The 18,662-nt window shown below is 64.4% G+C and overlaps 3 protein-coding genes across 6 annotated transcripts; 1 reads left to right on the forward strand and 2 right to left on the reverse strand.

The window, feature by feature from the left end:
* Positions 1-45: 45 nt before the first annotated feature.
* On the reverse strand, positions 46-11,701 carry LOC135190467 (espin-like). Of its 3 annotated transcripts, XM_064171858.1 has the most exons (16): positions 11,408-11,701; positions 10,601-10,794; positions 8,265-8,451; positions 8,004-8,186; positions 7,791-7,922; positions 7,470-7,689; positions 7,120-7,397; positions 5,399-5,560; positions 5,147-5,315; positions 4,833-4,859; positions 3,968-4,102; positions 3,439-3,584; positions 3,070-3,351; positions 978-1,057; positions 883-894; positions 46-784 (listed from the first exon to the last, which is right to left on the reverse strand). In XM_064171858.1, exons 1-16 carry the CDS (start codon positions 11,699-11,701, stop codon positions 637-639), a joined length of 2,649 nt encoding a protein of 882 aa, XP_064027928.1. In that variant the 3' UTR covers positions 46-636. The 3 variants fall into 3 exon arrangements, with proteins under 3 accessions (XP_064027928.1, XP_064027931.1, XP_064027929.1); XM_064171861.1 differs by lacking the exon at positions 7,120-7,397 and having other exon boundaries at positions 7,573-7,689; XM_064171859.1 differs by lacking the exon at positions 3,968-4,102.
* On the reverse strand, positions 1,281-2,998 carry LOC135190638 (espin-like protein). The gene has a single exon (XM_064172223.1). The coding sequence runs from the start codon at positions 2,996-2,998 to the stop codon at positions 1,592-1,594; it is 1,407 nt and encodes a 468-aa protein (XP_064028293.1). The 3' UTR covers positions 1,281-1,591.
* A 1,147-nt stretch (positions 11,702-12,848) lies between the features above and the next one.
* Positions 12,849-18,645, forward strand: ACOT7 (acyl-CoA thioesterase 7). Of its 2 annotated transcripts, XM_064172302.1 has the most exons (10): positions 12,849-12,955; positions 13,770-13,887; positions 14,320-14,476; positions 14,937-15,028; positions 15,135-15,249; positions 15,894-15,908; positions 16,543-16,629; positions 16,854-16,970; positions 17,156-17,340; positions 18,001-18,645. In XM_064172302.1, the coding sequence occupies exons 1-10, from the start codon at positions 12,903-12,905 to the stop codon at positions 18,103-18,105; spliced, it is 1,044 nt and encodes a 347-aa protein (XP_064028372.1). In that variant the 5' UTR covers positions 12,849-12,902; the 3' UTR covers positions 18,106-18,645. The 2 variants fall into 2 exon arrangements, with proteins under 2 accessions (XP_064028372.1, XP_064028373.1); XM_064172303.1 differs by lacking the exon at positions 15,894-15,908.
* The last annotated feature ends 17 nt before the right edge of the window (positions 18,646-18,662 follow it).

Consider the following 18,662-nt stretch of genomic DNA (forward strand, 5'->3'; position numbering starts at 1 on the left):
TTCCCAGGGATGCCTCGACCCAGCTGGCCACCGGGGTACCACTGGCAGCAGGGCCACCACGGGTGATGTGGCAAGGTGGACGGTGGTGGTGATGTGGCTGATGGGGGGGGTGGGATGTGTGTGATGGGGATGAGAAGGGCGCTGTGGTGCGGGCGGGGGGTGGTGTGGGCAGCCCCAGGAAGGCGCGGGGCACTGCTGGCGGGGTTTATCGTTTTAATTGCTGGAAAGGCAGGCGGTCTGGGGTGGAGGCTGGGAGCAGCGTCCAGTGGCTCCAGAGGTGGGAGGGGCAGGAGTGGAGGCAAGCGTGCCACAGCCACAACAGTGAGCGGTGCCAGCAGGGAGCACATGGAGCTGGGCAGTGAGGTGAGCCCAGCCACAGCGGTAGAGCCAGGTGGCACACAAGGAGCCAGGTGCCCCATGCGATGGCAGCTCACTTTACAAGGGGCAACATGGGGTGGCGGTGGGCTGACGGCAGCGGGGTAGGGGCTACGGGTGCCTGGGGCAGCGGTGGGGCTCCTCCAGGCTAGACTACATGGCCATCCGTGGTGGGAGGAGGGTGCCAAAGTGCATTCTGGTCCATGCTGGGACCTACTGGCCTCCTCCCGCCGCGAAGAGCCAGGGCACAGCATGGCGTGGCTAATGCTTGGCTATGTCCCCCTTCTTGAGGATGATCTGCCGCTGCCAGGGTGCCAGCTTTGTCTCATCGTACCCGAGAGTCCTTAGCTTTTCCGACTGCTCCTTCTCCTTCTCCTCCTCCTCCCGTTTCAGCTTTTCTTGCTCTTTCCTGCTTGGCAGTGGAAGGCACAGGACACTTTGGTCACCAGAGCCACCAGTGCCATTGTGCCCACTCACTCGCCCAGGGAAGGGGCTTGCGGCACTCACCGTTTCTGCTCCCTGCAAAGGCAAAGCAAAGAGCTGGGTTAGCAGAGCACGGGAGCAGCCAGCTGGCAGTGCCACGCTCCCCGGCCCTGGCTCACCTCTCCTCCTCCAGCTTCTTGCGCAGGATGTCCCTCCTCCAGGCTGGCATGCTGGCCAGGCGCGCCTCTTCCTCCTTCTCCTGCAACAGACACCTGCGTTACCTGCACTGCTGGGAGCCCGCCGTTGCTGCCGGCACCACGGGGCAGCGGCATCGCCCCAGAGCATGGCACTACATCTCAGCACAGCACTGGCAGGGGCTTGCCAACATCATTGCCCCATTGCCCCTCGCTGCCCGCCTTCTGGCAGCAGAGGGAGGAGGAAGGAGTGCGCGGCGTGGCCAGCCCTTCGCAGCACACCACAGCTTTATTGCAACGACACGCGGGAGCCCACGCTGCCCCGGCACCGCAAACGCCACACCGGAGGGGAGCACAGCCCTGGTGCTACACCCCCCGCACAACACACAGCCACAGCAAGCGGCACACTGCAACCTCGGCCTGCGGCCACGCGAACCAACACCGAACCCTCACCGAGCAGAGCCACGGCACTACCAGAGCCACAGCGGCGGCTGGGCACACCTGGGCGCCGGGTCCTGCTGTTCCCGGCTGCCCTCAGAGCCTGCTCCCAGCCAACCCCGCACCGCACTGCTGGCACAGCCTGCAGCACCCTGCCGGGCTCAGGTGTCGGACATCTCCACCTCCTTCTCCTTCCAGAAGGAGAAGCTGCGGTCAATGAAGCGGCAGACGTCCTCCTCGCTGAACTCGCCCAGCTCCAGCACTGGCACCGGCACAGGCACTGCCGCCCCCTCGCTTTCTGCCGCTGTGGGAAAGGACTCTTGCGAGCTGTCTGCCACTGCAGTGGGGCTGTCCCCGAAAAACTCCTGCACAAGGTCCTCAAAGCCATCGAGCCAGTGGCAGTGGCCAGCCTCCACCCTCTCTAGAGCAGCACGATGGAAACGGCGGACGCGGTGCCAGCTGTGTCTGCCCAGTCGGTCGAACATCTCGTAGCAAAGGAGGTGGCGGAAGCGTCGTTCCTCGGTGCTGAGTGGCATCTCCAGGAGCTGGAAGTAGCCCAGCATGAAGAGGTCGAGCGGGAGGCTGTCGTGGGGCATGGGCGAGCCGCCGACGTGGGGCAGGAAGTGCTGGGGCCAGTATAGCACCGTGGCACGGCTCAGTCGCCGGATCTGCCGCCCTGGCACCCGGCGGGCGATGCTCCTCCAGCGAGCCAGCAGCTGCCTCGCCGCTGGCCGCTGCCTTCCCAGCTGCCGTGACCGCTCCACCTCGGGCACCAGTGCCTGTGCCCGCTTCTTCCAGTAGTCCAGGAAGAGGCAGACAGCGCGTTCCTTGTGTGCCTCTGCACGCTCTTGCAGGTTGCTTGATTCTGGCTGTGCCAGTCGGCTGCGCTGTGGTGCCCCATCCCCATACTCCTCTTCCAGGACAGGCTGGCGGGCATTGCCAGGGGTTTGTGCCCGCTTGCGTTTGGTGACCCTGGAGAGGGGCGTGGGGGATCCTCCTGGCCCCTCATAGTTGGCCTTGAGGTTGCGGACAGACACGCCACAGCCCAGGATCTCACGTCGGGCATCGTGGTGGGTGCGAGGGCTGCCCACCGTCCCCACAGCCTCCCGGCCCTCCTGGACTCCCAGGGTGGCTGGCAGCGTAGCCGGGCTCCTCGGCAGTGTGCAGGGCTGGCTGCCTCGGGCAGGTGGTTCCTTGCGGGCGAGGGCAAAGCACTGGGGCAAGGGGTCAGCGGACAGCACTGGGAGCGGTGGCAGCTCCTCCTCCAGCCACCCTGGCTGGGCCTCTTGCATCACCCGCAGGCTCCCCAGCTGCCTCTCCAGGTACCGCACGTCCTCCTCCCACATCGGCTGCCCGGTGGGTCCCGGGGTGCCCTTGCGGGCGGGTGGCCTGCGCTGACACAGCGGCAGCGAGTAGCTCCCGGGCTGTGGCGGGAAAGAGGGCAAAGGGGCTCTTGAAGCTGCACCGCATGCACTCTGTGCCGCCGCTGCCATGCACAACACCCCTGCATGCAGGTGAGGTGGTCCTTTCTCAAGGCCACGAACAGGGGACGATGCCACACATGCCATCTCGCCAGGTCCGGAGCTGCTGGGCCTCGCCCGCGCCACGCTCGCTGCCACAGCACGAAGGATGCCCCTACCTTACGCCGCTGCTCCTCCTCCTCCTGCATGCGGAGCTGCAGCTTGCGCACCATCACCTGCCGCTTCCACTCGGGGATGGGCCGGCCCTGCTCATCGTGGCTCGGCACCAGTGCTTCCACCTCCGCTGCTGCCCCCGCACCCGCCGCTGACACCGGTGAACTTCCATTCAGCACCGGCTCTGGCGAGCCGCCTGCTAGGCAGCGCGGCGGCCCAGCTGCCTCGGGGGTGGCCGGCGGGGTGGGCGTTCTGGTGGGTGATGGGGAGGACACCGGCGACTCTGCCTATAGAGGAAGGAGGGAGGGTAGTGGGTGTCCACTGTGCCAAGCTGCGACCAAACACCAGCTCCTCTGCCCCCCGTCACCACATACATTGGCCCCTGCCTGGCCGCTGCCGGAGAAGACGGTGGTGAAGCCTTTGCTTTGCGGTGTCGGCTTGAGGCTCTTCCCAGCTTTGATCTCAGCCAGCAGCTCCGAGTTGTCACCAGTAGGGGACATCATGTTGAAGGACTTGGTGCCTGAGGGGAGGCAGGGAGGGCAGTAAAGACCCTTTCATCGGCAGCCCCCCACCCCTTGCTGCCCCAAAAGCATAGGGGTGATTGTCTGACTGTCCCCAAACCTAGGAGCCCCTGCGACCACCATTGGAACTCTCCGGGTCCATGGAACCAGCACCCTGACACCCAGTCCCCTGGGTCCATGGGACCTTGCTACACCAGCACCCTGGCACCCATCTCACTGGGTCCATAGGAACAACACCCAAATCCTCAAGTCCACGGGACCTCACTGGAGCAGCACCCCAGCAGCCATCAACCTGGCACCCTAGCTCCATGAGGACAGCACCCCAATACCCAGTGTCCTATGTCCATGGAACCCTGCTGGAGCAGCTCTGAGTGCCACCTACCCCGCAGCACTGTCCTGTCACCGCAGTGACCTGGTGTGGAGGGACAGTTCTGTGGATAGTGCAGCCCCAGTGCGGCAGGGCAGCCCTGTGCCACCTCATCAGGAGCCCCGGACCTGCCACGCTCCCCCACAGTCCCTGGCAAGAACACACAAACAGCCTGAACCAGTCCCGAGCCCCAGAGGCTGCACGGCACCAGCACTGGGGCACAGCAGCGCCTCTGAGGATGCCCTCACCGCCCGCCCCGCGCGCACCCACCGTCCATGCCAGCCATGTGTGAGTCCCTAACGGCCCATTGTGCTGTGCCAAAGCAGAGCCCCCTCCCCGCCGCCGGCGCCCGCAGCTCGCCCCGCTCTGCTGCGCCGTGCCGGGGCCAGACGGCAGCGGGTGCTGAGGGGCCAGCGGGGTGCCCGTGCTGCCATCCAGCGCCGGCTGAGACCCCTTAGCCCCAGGAGCCGGCGCTAATAAAGCAGGCGCTGAGCAGCGGCCAAGCCTGCCGGTGGCGATCAGCAGCGGGGGAGCGGCCGCTGCGCTCACGTGGCGGGGTCACGCCGGCCGGCTGAGCCCAGACAAAGATCCTCTGTGTCCAAGCCTGGCAGTGGGGCCACGCGGGCCACGGGGGGCGTGGGGCCCCGTCCGCTTGCCTAGCCCTGCCAGCCCTGGATCGGCGCTTGGGGCACCCACATGGCACACGGGCCTGGCGATGCAGCAGCAAGGGGTTGGCAGGCAGGAGGGCTGTGGGCAGTTGGCAGCACAGAGGCTGCCGATGCCCCGTGGCTTTGGGCAGGACCGTGCTGAGCTAGGTTCCTCCATCTGTGCCCCATGGCAGGGCACCCCCTGAGCAGGAGTGTGGGGCGCTGGTACTTACTCTTCATCTGCCTGAGCGCCTTTCCTCCTAGGGGGAGAAGCAGAGAGGCGGCGCAGGACGCGCGGCAGAGGAAGGATTTGGCCACCGCGAGACAAGAGAGAAGAGAAGCGGCCAGCAGTGAGAGCAGGCGGGGGCGGGCGGGCATGGGGGCCCCCGCGCCGACACCGGAGGAGAGAAGGACAGAGAGGCTATCAGGAGCCGTGCGGCCACAGAGCCGCAGGAGGACATGCGCCAGGATGGCCGATGCCACAGTGCAGCTGATAGGATGATGCCCAGGATTGCTCCCTGTGCCCACCCAGTATCCCGCCACTTACTTCCCGTGGAGGAGGAGGAGCGGCGGGGGCCAGCAGGGGTCTCGGCCAGTGGGGGTGGCGGTGGTGGGCAGCCAGCATCAGGCAGTGGAGGAGGTGGTGGTGGTGGCGGCAGCTCAGTGCCAGGCTTGCTCTCCCCATTGCGCATGGTATCCGTTGAGATGGGTGATGCCTGGAAGAGAGCACGGGCAGGCGTCGCCTGGAGCAGTGCTGCTGAGCCACGTGCTGGCTCTGGGTGCGAGGCTGGGCGCTCACCTCCTCGCTGTGCGCCATTCGCCGCGGGCCAGGCTGCTCCCCCACGCCGTGTCCCAGTTGCTTGTAGTAGTCGCCGGTGCTCGGCTGCTTGCCGAAGTTCCTCGATCTCCTGGTGGAATCGGCCCTGCGCAGGCCCTCGGGGCTGCTCTCGCGCGATGCCAGCTGTAATGGGGAGTGCATCTCAGTGCGGCAGTGCCCAGGGTGGCCATGGGGCAGAGCCGTGGTGGAGCAAGCCTGTGATAGTGGTGGGCTGTGAGGCAGATGCCAGGGTTGGAATATGGCAGGCACATGCTTCAGGGGTCCACTTGGCATCAGGCTGCACCAGAGGCTGCATGCTGGGGTGGCAGCCTGTGCCATCAGTACCTGGCACCGTGACCCCATAGCCTGTGTCCAGAAGTGTGGCCGAGCCTCTCCCGGGATAACACCCTGGGAACAGAGTGCGGAGCCCCGGCCCCACGGATTACCGGGAGCTTATCCCGCGCGGGGCTGAGGCCCAGTTCCAAACTCTTTCTGAACAGTGCTCTCAGGCAGTGCAGCCTCGGCTCACCCCGGCACATACCACAGCGGCTTTGCAGGTCGTGCTGACGAGAGCTGGCACTGTAGGGAGCTGTGCCCGCTCCCCGGGTCCGGGGTGCCGCAGTGGCACAGCTCCACTCCCCACCTCGGGGCCTCTCCATTTGCATTTCCCGGTGCGCCACCTCCGCGTGTGGCATTTGCACAAGTCTCGGTGCTCGCCACTGCCACCAGCCTCAGCTAAGTCAACAAGCACCAGCTTGGTGCTTCCTGCTCCAGCTGCTGTGGGCTCTGTGCCAAGCCCAGCTCCAGCAGCCCTAGCCCTGGTCTAACGCGAGTATCTGTGCCACACAGTCCCCCTGAATAGGGCACCAGCACCGCTCTGGCATCGGGATGGCACATCTGCACTTCCCCAGAGCTTTCCAGCTCTGCAGCCCCAGGCAAGGCCACTCATCAGCCTCGTAAGTGCTAACAAGCCAGGGCCAGGCACAACGAACAAAATGGGGTCCTGAGCCCTGCATGGGCCCAGCACACACTACTGTGCTGAGCCCCCCATCCCATACACCACCATCCTCACCACACTGGGCTCTGCCAGTACGCAGCCATGACCCATTCTGCCATCCCTGGTGGGCTCATGAGAGTCATGGTAGGGGGTCGGGGTGGCCCAGAGCCCACTACATCCCTATGCCTCCCGCGGCCCGTTCCGGGGGGCTGCACCCCTCTTACCTGTGCACGCCCGGCTGAGCCCTCTCAGCTGCTGGCAGCACTGGCAGTGCTACCTGACACCTGCAGCGCAGGCGACACCGGAGCCGACCGCTCGGGTTACAGCCTGCGCAGCCGCCCACGCCCAGCTTGGTGTGGTGCCGGCGGCACCGCCAAGGCCACGTGGGCACAGCTGTGCCAGCCGGCCACGCGCCAGTCTGTGTGGTGCTGCCAGGTGAGGTGATGCATCTGGACTGCCCAGTACCATGTCGGCACAAGAGCACAGCTGGCTTCGACTTGCTGTACCCTCACCTCCCGTTGCACCCTGTCCCCTGGTGCCTGCCAACATTGTGAGCACATGGGCTCAAGCCGGGGCTGGCCCCTCCCAGAGCTGTCAAGAGCTACTGTCTCCCCACGGGAGATCGGTGCCTAGTGGCATGTGCCCCCCAGATGGCACATCCGCTGGGCCAGCGGCAGGTGCATGGGCCGTGGTGCTCGGGCCGTACCTCTCGGCGCAGCGCCTGGCTCTCCACGTGCCGCAGGTTGTTCTTGGCCCGCACGTAGATATCGGCGGTGTAGGGTGCAGCAGAGGGCGTGGGTGCAGGGTAGCCGGGGGGCGGCGGGGGCAGTCGGGCAGTAGGGGGTGGGGGCGGTGGGGGAGGGAAGGCGGGGGGTGGAGGTGGAGGGGAGCCCTCGCCTGCCGACCCCCGGCCCCGTGGCCGCGTCTCAGGGTCCAGCATGTCCATGTAGGCCTGCATGTCCGCCAGCGCCGGCTCGGGCACCCCTGCGCAGGGCAGGGGGTCAGCAGGGGCTGGCTCCACGGGCCCTACCCCACACCCCCCAGCCCTGCACTCACGGGCAGCAGGGCCCCCCCCGGGGCCGCCCCTCTTCTCCCCGGTGCTGGACTGGCTGGAGTGGCAGGAGTCGTAGTTGGAGAGGGTGCTGGCGGGGGAGCCCACCTCAAAGCGTGCCTGGGGCACCGATGCTGTCGTGTTGGGCGACGACATGCCCGAGTCGGGCTGCCGGTACTCCCCGTCCGCCGAGGGGTCTCGTGACAGCACACGGTGCTCCACGCTCTGCTGGCAAAGCCGTGCGGTCAGGCGTTGGGGTGGGAGCAATGGGGCTTCCACACACCCCACAAGGTGCCCACATGCCCGGCTGCAGGGTGCTGCTGTACCATGTTCTCCACGGTGCGCAGGTATTGGGCGCAGTGGCTGTGGCCGTTGTAGTCAGCGAGGTCGGCTGCCGTGTAGCCATCCTGGTCACGGACGCTGAGGTCGGCACCATTCACCACCAGGATCTGGCAGCACTGAGGAGAGGTGGAGTGTGTGGGTAAGCCCAGAGGGCATCCCCCATCTGCTCTGGCACCCCACTAGCCACTGGCACCCACCTCCAACTCGCCGTTCTCAGCAGCATCGTGCAGTGGCGTGCCACCCCAGCTGTCGGCAGTTATCTCTCCACCGTGCAGCAGCAGCCAGCTCAGCACCTTGGCGTGGCCACGGCTGGCGGCGAAGTGCATGGCTGTGGCCCCCTCAGCGTCCCGCTCTGACAGGCTCACCGTCGTGAAGCTCATCTGCACAAGCAGACGGGCTGAATGCTGGCACCGGGCACCCCACACCGTGACACCAGACCGTGCCCAGTCATTGCTTACCAGCCAGACGATGACAGTGTTGTGGCCCATCTGGGCAGCGGCGTGCAGTGGGGTCATGCCGTCATGGGCACGTGCATGAGGATCAGCCCCGCAGTCCTGCACCAGGTACTGGATGATCTCCAGGTGGCCCTCCTGGCAGGCGAGGTACAGAGGGGTGGCCCCCGTCTTGGTCTGGGCACTCAGCGTGCTGCAAGCGGGGCACAGCGCCCGTCACCTGCAGCCACCACTGCCAGCAGTGCACTGGGATGGGTGGGCACAGGGTTGTGGGGATATGAGGACATGTGGGAGCATAGGGTGGATGCAGGGGCATAGGAGATACACTGGGGGCAGGCAGGGCAGTGCCAGAGCCTGGCTGAGTGGGCAGTGTGGGCCAGCAGCCACCCACCCTGCGGCTCTCAATGGGTCCCTGCACGGTGGCGGGAGGTCACTAAGTTAATCAGCCTGCTTAGGCTAAGCTCCTTCCTCCGGCTGTTTTTGGACACTGCAATTTAGCAGTATTTTAAATAAGCCTCTTAGGCAGCACCGGCCATGGGGGAGCAGGCAGGGAAAGGCCGACGTGCACCATGGCCCTGCTGAGCCCCACTGCCCACTGCCAGCACCGCTGTTTGGCATGGGCATCCCCGTGCCAGCCCTGTGGACTTTGATCTCCCCACACCCTGTATATCCCAAATCAGATAGCCTGCATACCACATCCTAAATCCTGCATCCCACATCTCCACATTCCTATATCCCACACCCTGCATCCCGCATCCCTGCCGCAGGAAACTGTTTTATTAAGAGCTCCGTAAACAAACCTGTTGAATATTTAAAAGAGGAAGAGCAATAAATACTGGGGCCCCTTATCGCAGCGATCGCGGGCCCTTAATAATTGATTCCTGTAACCGTGAGACGAGCTGCAGCCAGCGCTGCCTTCCCACCGTGCTGTGGCGCAGGGCAGTGCCGCAGTGCCAGGTCGGCACATTACTGGGCACTCCCCAAGCAGGATCTGGGACAGTAGCAGGCTGTGCCGGAGCGTGAAGAGCGACAGACACTTGGGCACTTAGCCCCCTATGGCCGTTTCCCATTAATCGGGAAAGGGTTAAGCCACTTGGGGAGCGCCGGTAAACTGCTTTGCCAGATGGCCAGGACCCCACGCCGTGCAACCGGCTGCTGGGGACCCCGCAGGGCCTGTGCGAAGGTGGCCCGGGAGCGCCAGCAACCCGCGGCGACATCTGGGGTTGGGTTTCGTGGATGTAACGGAGCCTCCGGGCGGACGCGAGGCCGGGAACGGGGCCAGCCCTAAATAATTCAAGGGGAAGGCGGCAACGGCGGCAGAGCGACCCCGGCGTGAAGCGTGAAAGCCAGCGCTGGAGGGCGGCAGTCAGCGCCGCACCGGGGCCGGCACCGCGGGCACCGAGCAGGAGCTGCGGCCGGGCCCAGGCCGGGCTGAGGGCTACAGGGGTTGATGCCCACAGAGCCCAGGGCTGAGCTGTCGCCCGGGGAAGGGAATAAAGAAACTGAGGCTTGGGCTGGGGAAGTTGTGGGCGGTGAGTGCCATGGGGGCTCAGGCCCTGCGGGGATGGGAAGCACTGGAGGAGATCTGCGGCCGTGGTACCCGGGCACAAAGAGGTGCTGAGCTCCCCTCTCCTCAAAACTGCCTCGGGACGCCCTGGCCGTGGCGGAGCTGAGCACGCACACTCCGGCACCCCCAGTCTCTGAGCGCACCGGGCACGGCATGGGGCGGCAGCGGGTCCCGCCTCGGCTGGACCCGGGAGTTATTTCGACCAGCCTCTGCCCGCAATAGGAAATCAGACCACGAGCTGCAACTCCGCAGCCAGGCCGGGTACCGTGTGCCCGGCAGGCTGTAGTGTCAGGTTCCCTGAGCAGCGGCCCGAGCACCGTTGGATGGGCGAAAGAGGGTTGGCTGCCATGGCGGTGCTGGGGCTGCCGCGTCCGGTGTTGCCCGCAGCTTGGGCAGGCAGAAAGGTCGCGTAGGGCGCGGTGTCGGACCTGGCTCGGCGGGCAGCCTGATCCATTTACATAACGGCAGTGGACAAAGGCGGCTGTGTTATCACCGGGGGCCCGCCGCAATATTTCTGCCAGAGCCCGCCGCGCTCCTCCTCGCCCTTTCTCCTCGGGCCATAAAGCAGGCGCAGGTGGCTGCTGGGCTGATAACGCGGTCGCGTTGCCCTTGGAGCCGGGGATGAGGGTGGCTGCGGCATCAGTCCCCTGCTCTGGCACCTTGCCCTGCGTGATGGGGCGGCAGCAGGCACCCAGATCCCTGGCCAGCCTCTCTCCTGCCCGTGGGTGCCCCAGGTGCCGAGCCCGTGTCTCCCGCTGGCAGTGGGGGCCGTTACCTGGGGCAGTGTCCCAAGAGTATTCGTAGGGAAGGGAAATCCCCTTTGGCCGCGGCGTAGTGGACGGGCAGCGCTCCCGTGTTGGTGGCCGCCGTGGGGTCGCTGCCCCCGAAACGCAGGAGCCAGTCGATCACCTCGTGGTGACCGAAGCGGGCTGCTAGGTGTAGGATGGTGGCACCGGAGTTGTCTGTGTCCTGCGGGAGAAAGCGGGAAGGCCATCGGCACCGGGAACCTGCGCCCTCTGGCAAAGAGAGTGTGCCGGGCTGGGGAACTCCCAGCCGGGAGCTGGCACCGGGAAAGGGGCCTGGCCAGGGTGGAGGTCCCGTCTGCACGGAGCAGGCCGTCGGAGAGACCACGGGACAGGCGTGTGTGCTCTTCTGTGGGGCCTGCAGCGGCACAGGGCGAGTGTCGCACAAAGCCCCGTTTGTGCCGCCGTCCCGGCTGCCCTCAATGGTCACACGGCGGGCCGAACCTGCCGCCGGCCAGGAGGTAGCCGAAGTGTGCTGACCGCGTCCTTCCCGCTTAATCCCCCTCCCAGCCCCTCCGCTGCCTCCTCTTCCTCCGCCCGTCACATGGCGTTAGCTGTTGGCCGGCCCCGGGACAAGCGGCTTACCACCCCGGTCCCGCCGTTGTGTAACCCCGGGAGGGGCCCTACAGCCCTGGAAAGTTTGTGCCCCCATAGGGATGCCGAAGTCTCTGCCGCCGGTGCCACCCGCTTTTGTCCCGCCGGTGCTGTGTGTGGGACCCCGGTTCCCCCACCCACGAGGGTCCCACCGCCCTCCGCCGCCCCGCGCGCCCAGCTCGCACCTGCACGCCGCAGCCCCCCTGGGTGAGCAGCCACTGGAGACAGGCGAGGTTGCCGGTGGCGGCGGCGTCGTGGGCCGGTGTGGCCCCGTTGCGTGCCCGCGCATCCCCGCGGAGCGCGGCTTCCGCCGCCAGGTACCGGAGGCAGGCTAGGCGGCCAGCGCGGGCGGCGTGGTGCGCGGGGGAGGCTCCCAGGGCGTCCCGCAGCCCCGGCCGCAGCAGCCCAGCCGCTCGCAGCCCTCGTAGAGCCTCCACATCTCCCTGCCGCGCCGCCTGCAGCGCCCGCTCCAGCGCCATCCTGGCCCCGGCCCCGGCCTCGGCGCCGGCCAGGCCCCGCCGGCCCCGGCCGCCGCTTGGCACTGCGCGGCGCTCCCGCCCCGCTGCCCCCCGCCACCGCCGGCTCCTCCTCCCTCGGGGCCGCCCCTCTGCCAGCCCCGCCCGACGGCGCAGTGCCGCCCGCTGTTCGCTATCTACTGCCCGTTGCCCTGCGCCCGCTATCCACTGCCCTGTGCCCGGTGCCACTGCTCGCTCCAACGCGTCACCTTCCTCTGTCCTTGCCAGGGCACCCGGGCTTTACGAGACCAAGGCTGGCCCGGTGGACCTGGCTACCGTCCCACCTGTCCCACGGGTGTCCAGTTGTCCCGCCCGCCAGGGCGAGACGCGTGCAAATGATGGGCTCGTCCAGCAGCCCGGCTGTAAACCTGCCGGTACTGGCCGAGCATGCAGGAGGGGGGCGACACTGGGTGTACTTGTCCCTTGCCCGGAAGGATTGTAACGGGCTGTGGAAAACGAGAACCGACGGCAGGAATCGTGGACAGCGCGAGCAGAGGCGGCGGGATCCGCAGGCAGTGGCGGCGGTTGCCACGGGCACGGGCAGCTGTCAGTATGCCCCCTCGGGACGTCCCTCGCTGTCAGCACTGCGGACAGCGGCGACAGTGCTCCTTCAGTACCACAGACAGCGATGCAACCGTCCCGCCCGCGAGGGAACCGGTACCGCAGCGCAGGAGCACCGTGTACCTCCCTAGCCCCGTGTCCCTTTTCTGTTGCCATCTAGCTGAGCAAGGTGGGAACCTCTGACCCCCGGACTGCATCTCGAGGACACCCGGGCCGCCCACCCGCTCCGCCTCTCAGCAGAGCCACGAGTCCCCCATGAAGCCGCACCAACGGGAACTTCGACCGGCTACAAGCTTCGCCCATTCGGCTGAGGTGGCGCGATCGCCGTCCCGGAGGAATCACTCCAATCCCGGGGCAACACGGGAGCACCGGCCGCGGGACTCCCGCGGCACCCCGTGGCGACACCGGACAGCAGAGCGCTGGCCCCGCTCCGCTCGCCGTGCAGGGGAGGGGCGCGGCGCTGCCAGCCAATGGGGCTGCCGGGGAGGCGGAGCGCGGGGCTGCGCACCAATGAGTGTGCGCGGAGGGCGGTGCCGCGCGGGGGCGGGGCGCGCAGGGCGTGCCGGTGCCGCAGCACCGTTGCGGGCGGGGCGCCGGTGCCGCCATGTCGGAGCCGGGGGCCGCGGGCCCAGGGCCGGCCGCCATCCAGGTCTCCAGGTACGGTCCCGCTGCGCCGTCCGCGTCCATGAACCGAGGGAGGGCTCGGCAGGGGTGGGCAGGTTGGTTGGGCACCGCGGGCGGGCGCCTGGGCCGGCCCTGCAGCCGGGGTGCTACCAGCGGCGCTGCCAGCACTGCTGCCGGCACCGCTGCCGGCACCGGCAATACTGCCCTGACCGGGGACGCTGCCCGCGCTGGTCATGCTGCCTGTGCCGGTGACGCGGCCTGCACCGGCACACTGCCTGCGCTGGTAACACTGCCTGCACCCGGCACCGAGAAAGAGAGCCACACCCTCGCTCCGCTTCCTGTTAGCGGGCAGGGCGTGACCCGGTTCTCCTGCCGCTGCCCGCTGCAGCTTCCTGGAGTGGCTACCTGCCCTGGCGCGTCTCCTTCCTGGCTCATCATAGCTATTGCCCCATCACCACCAGGCCTCGCCTTATCTCCGCCAGCCGATTTCTTCCTGCTCTGCCAAAAGCCACTGCTGCCGGGATGCCAGGTGGAGTGGTAGGCAGGTGCCTGACTCAATCTGTTTGTCGCAGTGGGGTGGCAGTGAGATGCAGTCCCAGACGAGCAGCCAGCTGGCCTGGCACAGGGGCGTTGCCCCCTCCCAGTCCCAGCGGTAATTTAGGGCGGTTTCCACCGCCGCTCGCAGCAGCCACGTGCAGGCAGCCGGTGTCGCTGCCGGCACCAGCGTGGTGCGAGATGGCCCAGCAGCTCATCCGGTAGGGCAGCAGCACCCCTCTGAGGGGTTGCACTAGGATTCAGGCTGGGGGCACGGCAGCGAGGTGTGAGCTCGGTGTCCCTCTCTTGGCAGGATCATGCGCCCAGATGATGCCAACGTGGCAGGGAATGTGCATGGGGGAACCATCCTGAAGATGATTGAGGAGGCGGGAGCCATCATCAGCACCCGCCACTGCAACTCCCAGGCTGGGGTAAGTCATGCCAGGGCACCAGCTTGGCCAGGGTACAGGGACTCTCTGACTTCGCCCACTGTGCCCTGTGGGCCAGCTGAGAGTGGGGGCTTCCCCAGGAGTACCAGCTGTCCTGAGAGGGCTCCATGTTGTCCCCCCAACACCAGAAGCATTTGTTCCTGTGTGCAAACCACAGGCAGCCCTGGTGCTGCCAAAGCGTGGCCTCAGCATCCGCTGAAATAGTTTCAGAAGCAGAAACGTTACAGTGCTGCTGTAAATGTTTTATCTGAAGGGTGAGTCAGAGGCAGCGCCGTTGTCAGTTATGGGTGGGGAAGGCAGCTCAGCTGCTGGCAGATAAGGCAGATGCCACAGTGTGGGAGCCATGTGTAGCATGGGCTGTTGTCCTGTGTGGCCTGGCTGTGGCTGCTACCCTGGCTGTTTTGCCATCTCCAGGAGCCCTGTGTAGCCGCGCTGGCGCGGGTGGAGCGGACGGATTTCATGTCCCCGGTGTGCATTGGGGAGGTGGCCAACGTCAGTGCTGAGATCACCTACACCTCCCGGCACTCTGTGGAAGTCCAGGTCAACGTCATGTCTGAGAACATTCTCACAGGTAGGTGTCCACTGGCAGCTCTGTCCCAGAACTCCAGGACTAACCAGGAGAAGTCAAGAGCTTGCAGTCCTCTAGCCACTGTTGGCACACCTCCCAGCTGGCACAGGGCTTTTGATTGAGTGCTGGGGGCAGAGCTGGGACAGGAAGCTGAGGCAGGCTCCTGAGGAGCACAGCTCCACTGATGTTTTTTTCGTGGAGAAAGGAAGCTGCCATTAGCTCCTCCTGCCTCCTCTGCTGCCCGTGGCTGCCTTTGGCCTGAAAAAAGGGCTTTTTCCTGCCGTTGCTGTGGCAACTGGCCTCGCCTGCCACGACGCCTTCCCCGAGCGAGTTGTCATATCCGCTGTGAGCCAAGCCCAGCAGAGCTGGGGCCTGCTTGATGCTAGTGACACCACCAGGGTGTGGCCAGCCCCAGACTGTGGCAGCACGAGCGTCAGGTGAAACTGCCTCATCTCTCCTCCAGGGGCAAAGAAAGTGACGAACAAAGCGACACTGTGGTATGTGCCACTGTCCTTGAAGAATGTGAACAAGGTCCTTGAAGTACCCCCCATCCAGGTAGGATGTCTCACTTTGCTTCCCCAAAACTGGAGCATGGTCCATCAGCAGCCCTGGAGGTGCCAGTGGCTTTGCTGGCACAACTCTTACTGACTCTTCCTTCCAGTATGTGAGAAAGGAGCAGGAGGATGAGGGGAGGAAGCGCTACGAGGAACAAAAGCTAGATCGTCTGGAAACCAAGCAGAGGAATGGTGATGTGATCTTCCCTATCATCAACCCAGGTAACACGGGCAGTGTGTGGCCTGGGGAAACATCACTGTGGCACTGGGAGGCTGAAGTGGTCCCTGAGGCAGCTCCACACATCTCTGGGCACCTGTGACTGTGTGCTCCAAAACACTGCCTCAGGGATGGGGATGGGATTTTTGAGCTGTGGAGGGGGAGCCAAGTGCTGGGGCTGAGGGGTGGGATGCTTTCTGATGGAACGTGGTTCCTGGCATCTTTCCTGCATCCCTGCTGTGCTGCTGGGTAGTGGGAGATAGTTTTTCTCAGCAGGAGGTGCATGCAGGCACTGGGTGAAGGCTTTGCAGGTTCTGTGGCTGCATCTCTTCTCTGGATATCAGCTTTAGCCAGAGATTCATTGGCCAGGGTTTGAAGGTGAGGATGGGCTACGGGAGAGGCTAGGGGTCCTGCTCTTTCTTCCCACGGGATCACTGAGGGTCTCTTTCCTGATGAAAGTGTTGCCCTAGCTTCTGGAAACACAGTGGTGATGATGGTGAGCCAAAGGGACAAGTGACCAGTGGCTTCCTGGACCAGCTGTGGTCCCCAGGCAGAGGTGGAGAGGTGGTGTGTGGGGGTGGTTGTGGGGGGTGATGAAGCATGGAAGTTGCTCACATGATTTTTTCCCCTCTGTTCTCCATGCTCACAGATAGGCAGACAAAAGGTAAGGCTCTGTGGGCATTGCCATGGGTGCCATCCCTGAGGAGGGGATGCTGACAGCTGGGGGCTTGGCTGCTTGTCCTGCACTAAGCAACTTTCACACCTTTCTTAGATGGAAAATACAACCACCTCTGAGAGAGGTTTCCTTCAGCCAGCACTTGGAGGATGCCACTTGGATTTGGAGTCAGATGCCATCAGCATGTGCCAGGGCTGGGGTGTGTGGGGGCTGAAGGCTTCACACAGAGGGCAAAGTGTGGCTCTTTGGAATCACTGCTGAGTGGCAAAGTTTAGAGAGACTCATCTGCAGCTGCTGGCATGAGGAAGGGAGCATACAGCCAGGCCTCTACCCAGCTCACTCCTGTTTGCTTTGGGGCTCTGTGAAAGCTTCAGATGGAAGAATGAGCTGAGCTAGTCAGAAAACTGGGGAGTGGGATTAGAGGCAGGCTGCAGCTCGTCAGGCAGTGACGAGCTCTTGGGCTTTCTGGGGGCCATGTAGACACTGATCTGAACACAGTTCAGCTTTGCACAAAGCCAGACCCAGATTTTCCTCCCGCAGAGGGTTTAAAGCAGGGGTGCAGGGTGGTATGTGGGTGCTGGCTGAGCAGCTCTGACCTCTGCTTTACCCATTTCCTAACCAGAGCCACATACTGTTGGCTACAGCCAGTCCAGCTTGATCCACCTGGTGGGACCATCAGACTGCACACTGCTGGGCTTTGTGCACGGAGGTGAGTGAGCACATCCCCCTCCACAACTCCTCCTACACCTGAGTGGGCTTTCTCTGGAGCAGAAGCATGGTGTGAGAGCAGTTTGTGATCTTGGTGTTTGGGAGTGGGCAGGCTCTGCTTTTAAAGGTGTGTGAGACCTTTGGCACCGTCTCTGAGGTTTGGTGTTGCTTCATCAGAGACAAAACTTTATTTATGGTTAAAAAAGGCTCCACGTCCCCCCACAGGTGTCACCATGAAGCTCATGGATGAGGTTGCTGGGATTGTGGCTGCCCGCCACTGCAAGACCAACATTGTCACCGCCTCAGTGGATGCCATCAACTTCCACGAGAAGATCAAAAAAGGTGCCAGGGGTGGTGGTGGTCACTTCGCTCTCCTGCAGTGCCACTGCCTTTGGCTCTGCACCCGGGACACACCGGCAGAGAACCTTAGTCCCTGTCTTGGGCACAGAGCGCGTGGGACCCCTTGCTCCCTTCCCCTGAGCAGAAATGGGGGCCAGCTGCTCACCGGGCCCCTCTCTGCTTGGCAGGCAGCGTCATCACCATCTCGGGACGCATGACCTTCACAAGCAATAAATCCATGGAAATCGAAGTCTTCGTGGATGCTGACCCCTTCGTGGATGAGAGCCGGGGGCGGTACCGTGCCGTCAGCGCCTTCTTCACCTACGTCTCTCTGAGCAAGGAGGGGAAGCCACTGCCTGTCCCGCAGCTGCTGGTAAGAGCTCTCTATGCCCAGCTGTGAGCCAGGCTCTCTCCCTCTCCTTTTGGGGCAGACCTTGGACAGCTTTTTTTGTGCAACAAATCCTCTTCCTGGCCAAAAAATACGAGCAGGAGCAACTCTTTCCAGAGCAGGCTTCAGGGCTGTTTCTACATTTCTTCTGGTTGAAAATTTCTGGTATGGGGGTGGAGTTTTCCTTCTTCTCAGCAGAGGACAGGCTGCCTGCAGGTTCTGCTGCTGGAAACAAACCAGAGGGGATCCTGAGCAGCAACAGAGTCCCCATGTCCCCTGTCCATGCTCCCTGTGACATCTCTTCTCCACTCCTGCCTATTTTTAGTTCTCCTGGTCCCCACAGGGCTTCACTGATCTGGCAGCACTGCCGGGGGGGGCTCTTCCTTGGCTCATGATTCATCCAGGGCAGGTTTCCTGCTCTGTGCTCCATGCTGCTGAGCGTTTTGGCAGCTAATTCTGCACAAGGTGTCAAAGCACCAACAAAGAATCCTACAACTGTTGTGGTTGGAAAGGGCCTCTGAGATCATCCAGTCCAACCACCAACCCAACACCACTGTGGCCATTAAGTGTGTCCCAAAGTGTTCACATTCCCCCACAGCCACGCGGCGCTGGCTGACGCTGTTGTCATTGCTCTCTTTGTGTCAGACGGAGACAGAGGAGGAGAAGCGGCGCTTCGAGGAGGGCAAGGGCAGGTACCTGCAGACCAAGGCTAAGCGGCAGGCGCAGCTGCAGCAGGCTGCCCAGCAGTGACCCCAGCCCGCACTCCCGCTGACGTCGCCTGCCAAACATCCAGGTTCCTGTTTATGTCGTGTCCGGTCCGCGCCAGGCCTCGCGCCTTCGCCCGCCCCAGCCTGCTGCCGGAGCTGCTGCGGTTGCTTCGCTGCTCATTGGTTTAGTGCCCTAGACCTTGTGCTTTAGGTGGCTTGAGCGCCCCGAAACCCTCCGGGAGCCTGCCCCGGTCGCTCGCCGTTTGCCTCTGGAGCCCCCTCCTCACCGTTTGGTCCCTCAGCAGAGGTCCTGCCCTCGCTGGCGCGAGGCAGAGGCGCGTGGTGGCACGAGGGACGCGCGAGGCCGCGAGTTGTTGTGATGCTGTGTTGAACTTGCCAGTCTGTCCTGAAACTGCACACCAAAGCTTACCGGCGGTGCCCGCGCTGACGGTCGCGCCCGGTACCCTACTGAATGTCTCGAACCGTTGCGTTGACACCTCTAGGTAGTTTCTCTGTGCACATCTAAGTTATTTAAGGATCCGTGGCATTAATAAAGTCTGTTTGTTGTGGACGGGAAGGAAAAGGGCTGCTGCTCTTTCA

The sequence above is a fragment of the Pogoniulus pusillus genome, chromosome 36 (assembly GCF_015220805.1).
Source record: "Pogoniulus pusillus isolate bPogPus1 chromosome 36, bPogPus1.pri, whole genome shotgun sequence".
Taxonomy (NCBI): Eukaryota; Metazoa; Chordata; class Aves; order Piciformes; family Lybiidae; genus Pogoniulus; species Pogoniulus pusillus.

Excerpts from the sequence above, each read along its gene's own strand:
- LOC135190638 (XM_064172223.1), bottom strand. The coding sequence starts at position 2,998 with ATGGCATGTGTGGCATCGTCCCCTGTTCGTGGCCTTGAGAAAGGACCA.
- LOC135190467 (XM_064171858.1), bottom strand. The coding sequence starts at position 11,701 with ATGGCGCTGGAGCGGGCGCTGCAGGCGGCGCGGCAGGGAGATGTGGAG. Across the intron at positions 10,795-11,407 it reads AGGGGGGCTGCGGCGTGCAG|GACACAGACAACTCCGGTGC; the intron begins GTGCGAGCTGGG and ends TTTCTCCCGCAG. Across the intron at positions 4,103-4,832 it reads GGCGCTCAGGCAGATGAAGA|GGACTGTGGGGGAGCGTGGC; the intron begins GTAAGTACCAGC and ends TGTTCTTGCCAG.
- ACOT7 (XM_064172302.1), top strand. The coding sequence starts at position 12,903 with ATGTCGGAGCCGGGGGCCGCGGGCCCAGGGCCGGCCGCCATCCAGGTC. Across the intron at positions 13,888-14,319 it reads ACTGCAACTCCCAGGCTGGG|GAGCCCTGTGTAGCCGCGCT; the intron begins GTAAGTCATGCC and ends TGCCATCTCCAG. Across the intron at positions 17,341-18,000 it reads TGCCTGTCCCGCAGCTGCTG|ACGGAGACAGAGGAGGAGAA; the intron begins GTAAGAGCTCTC and ends TCTTTGTGTCAG.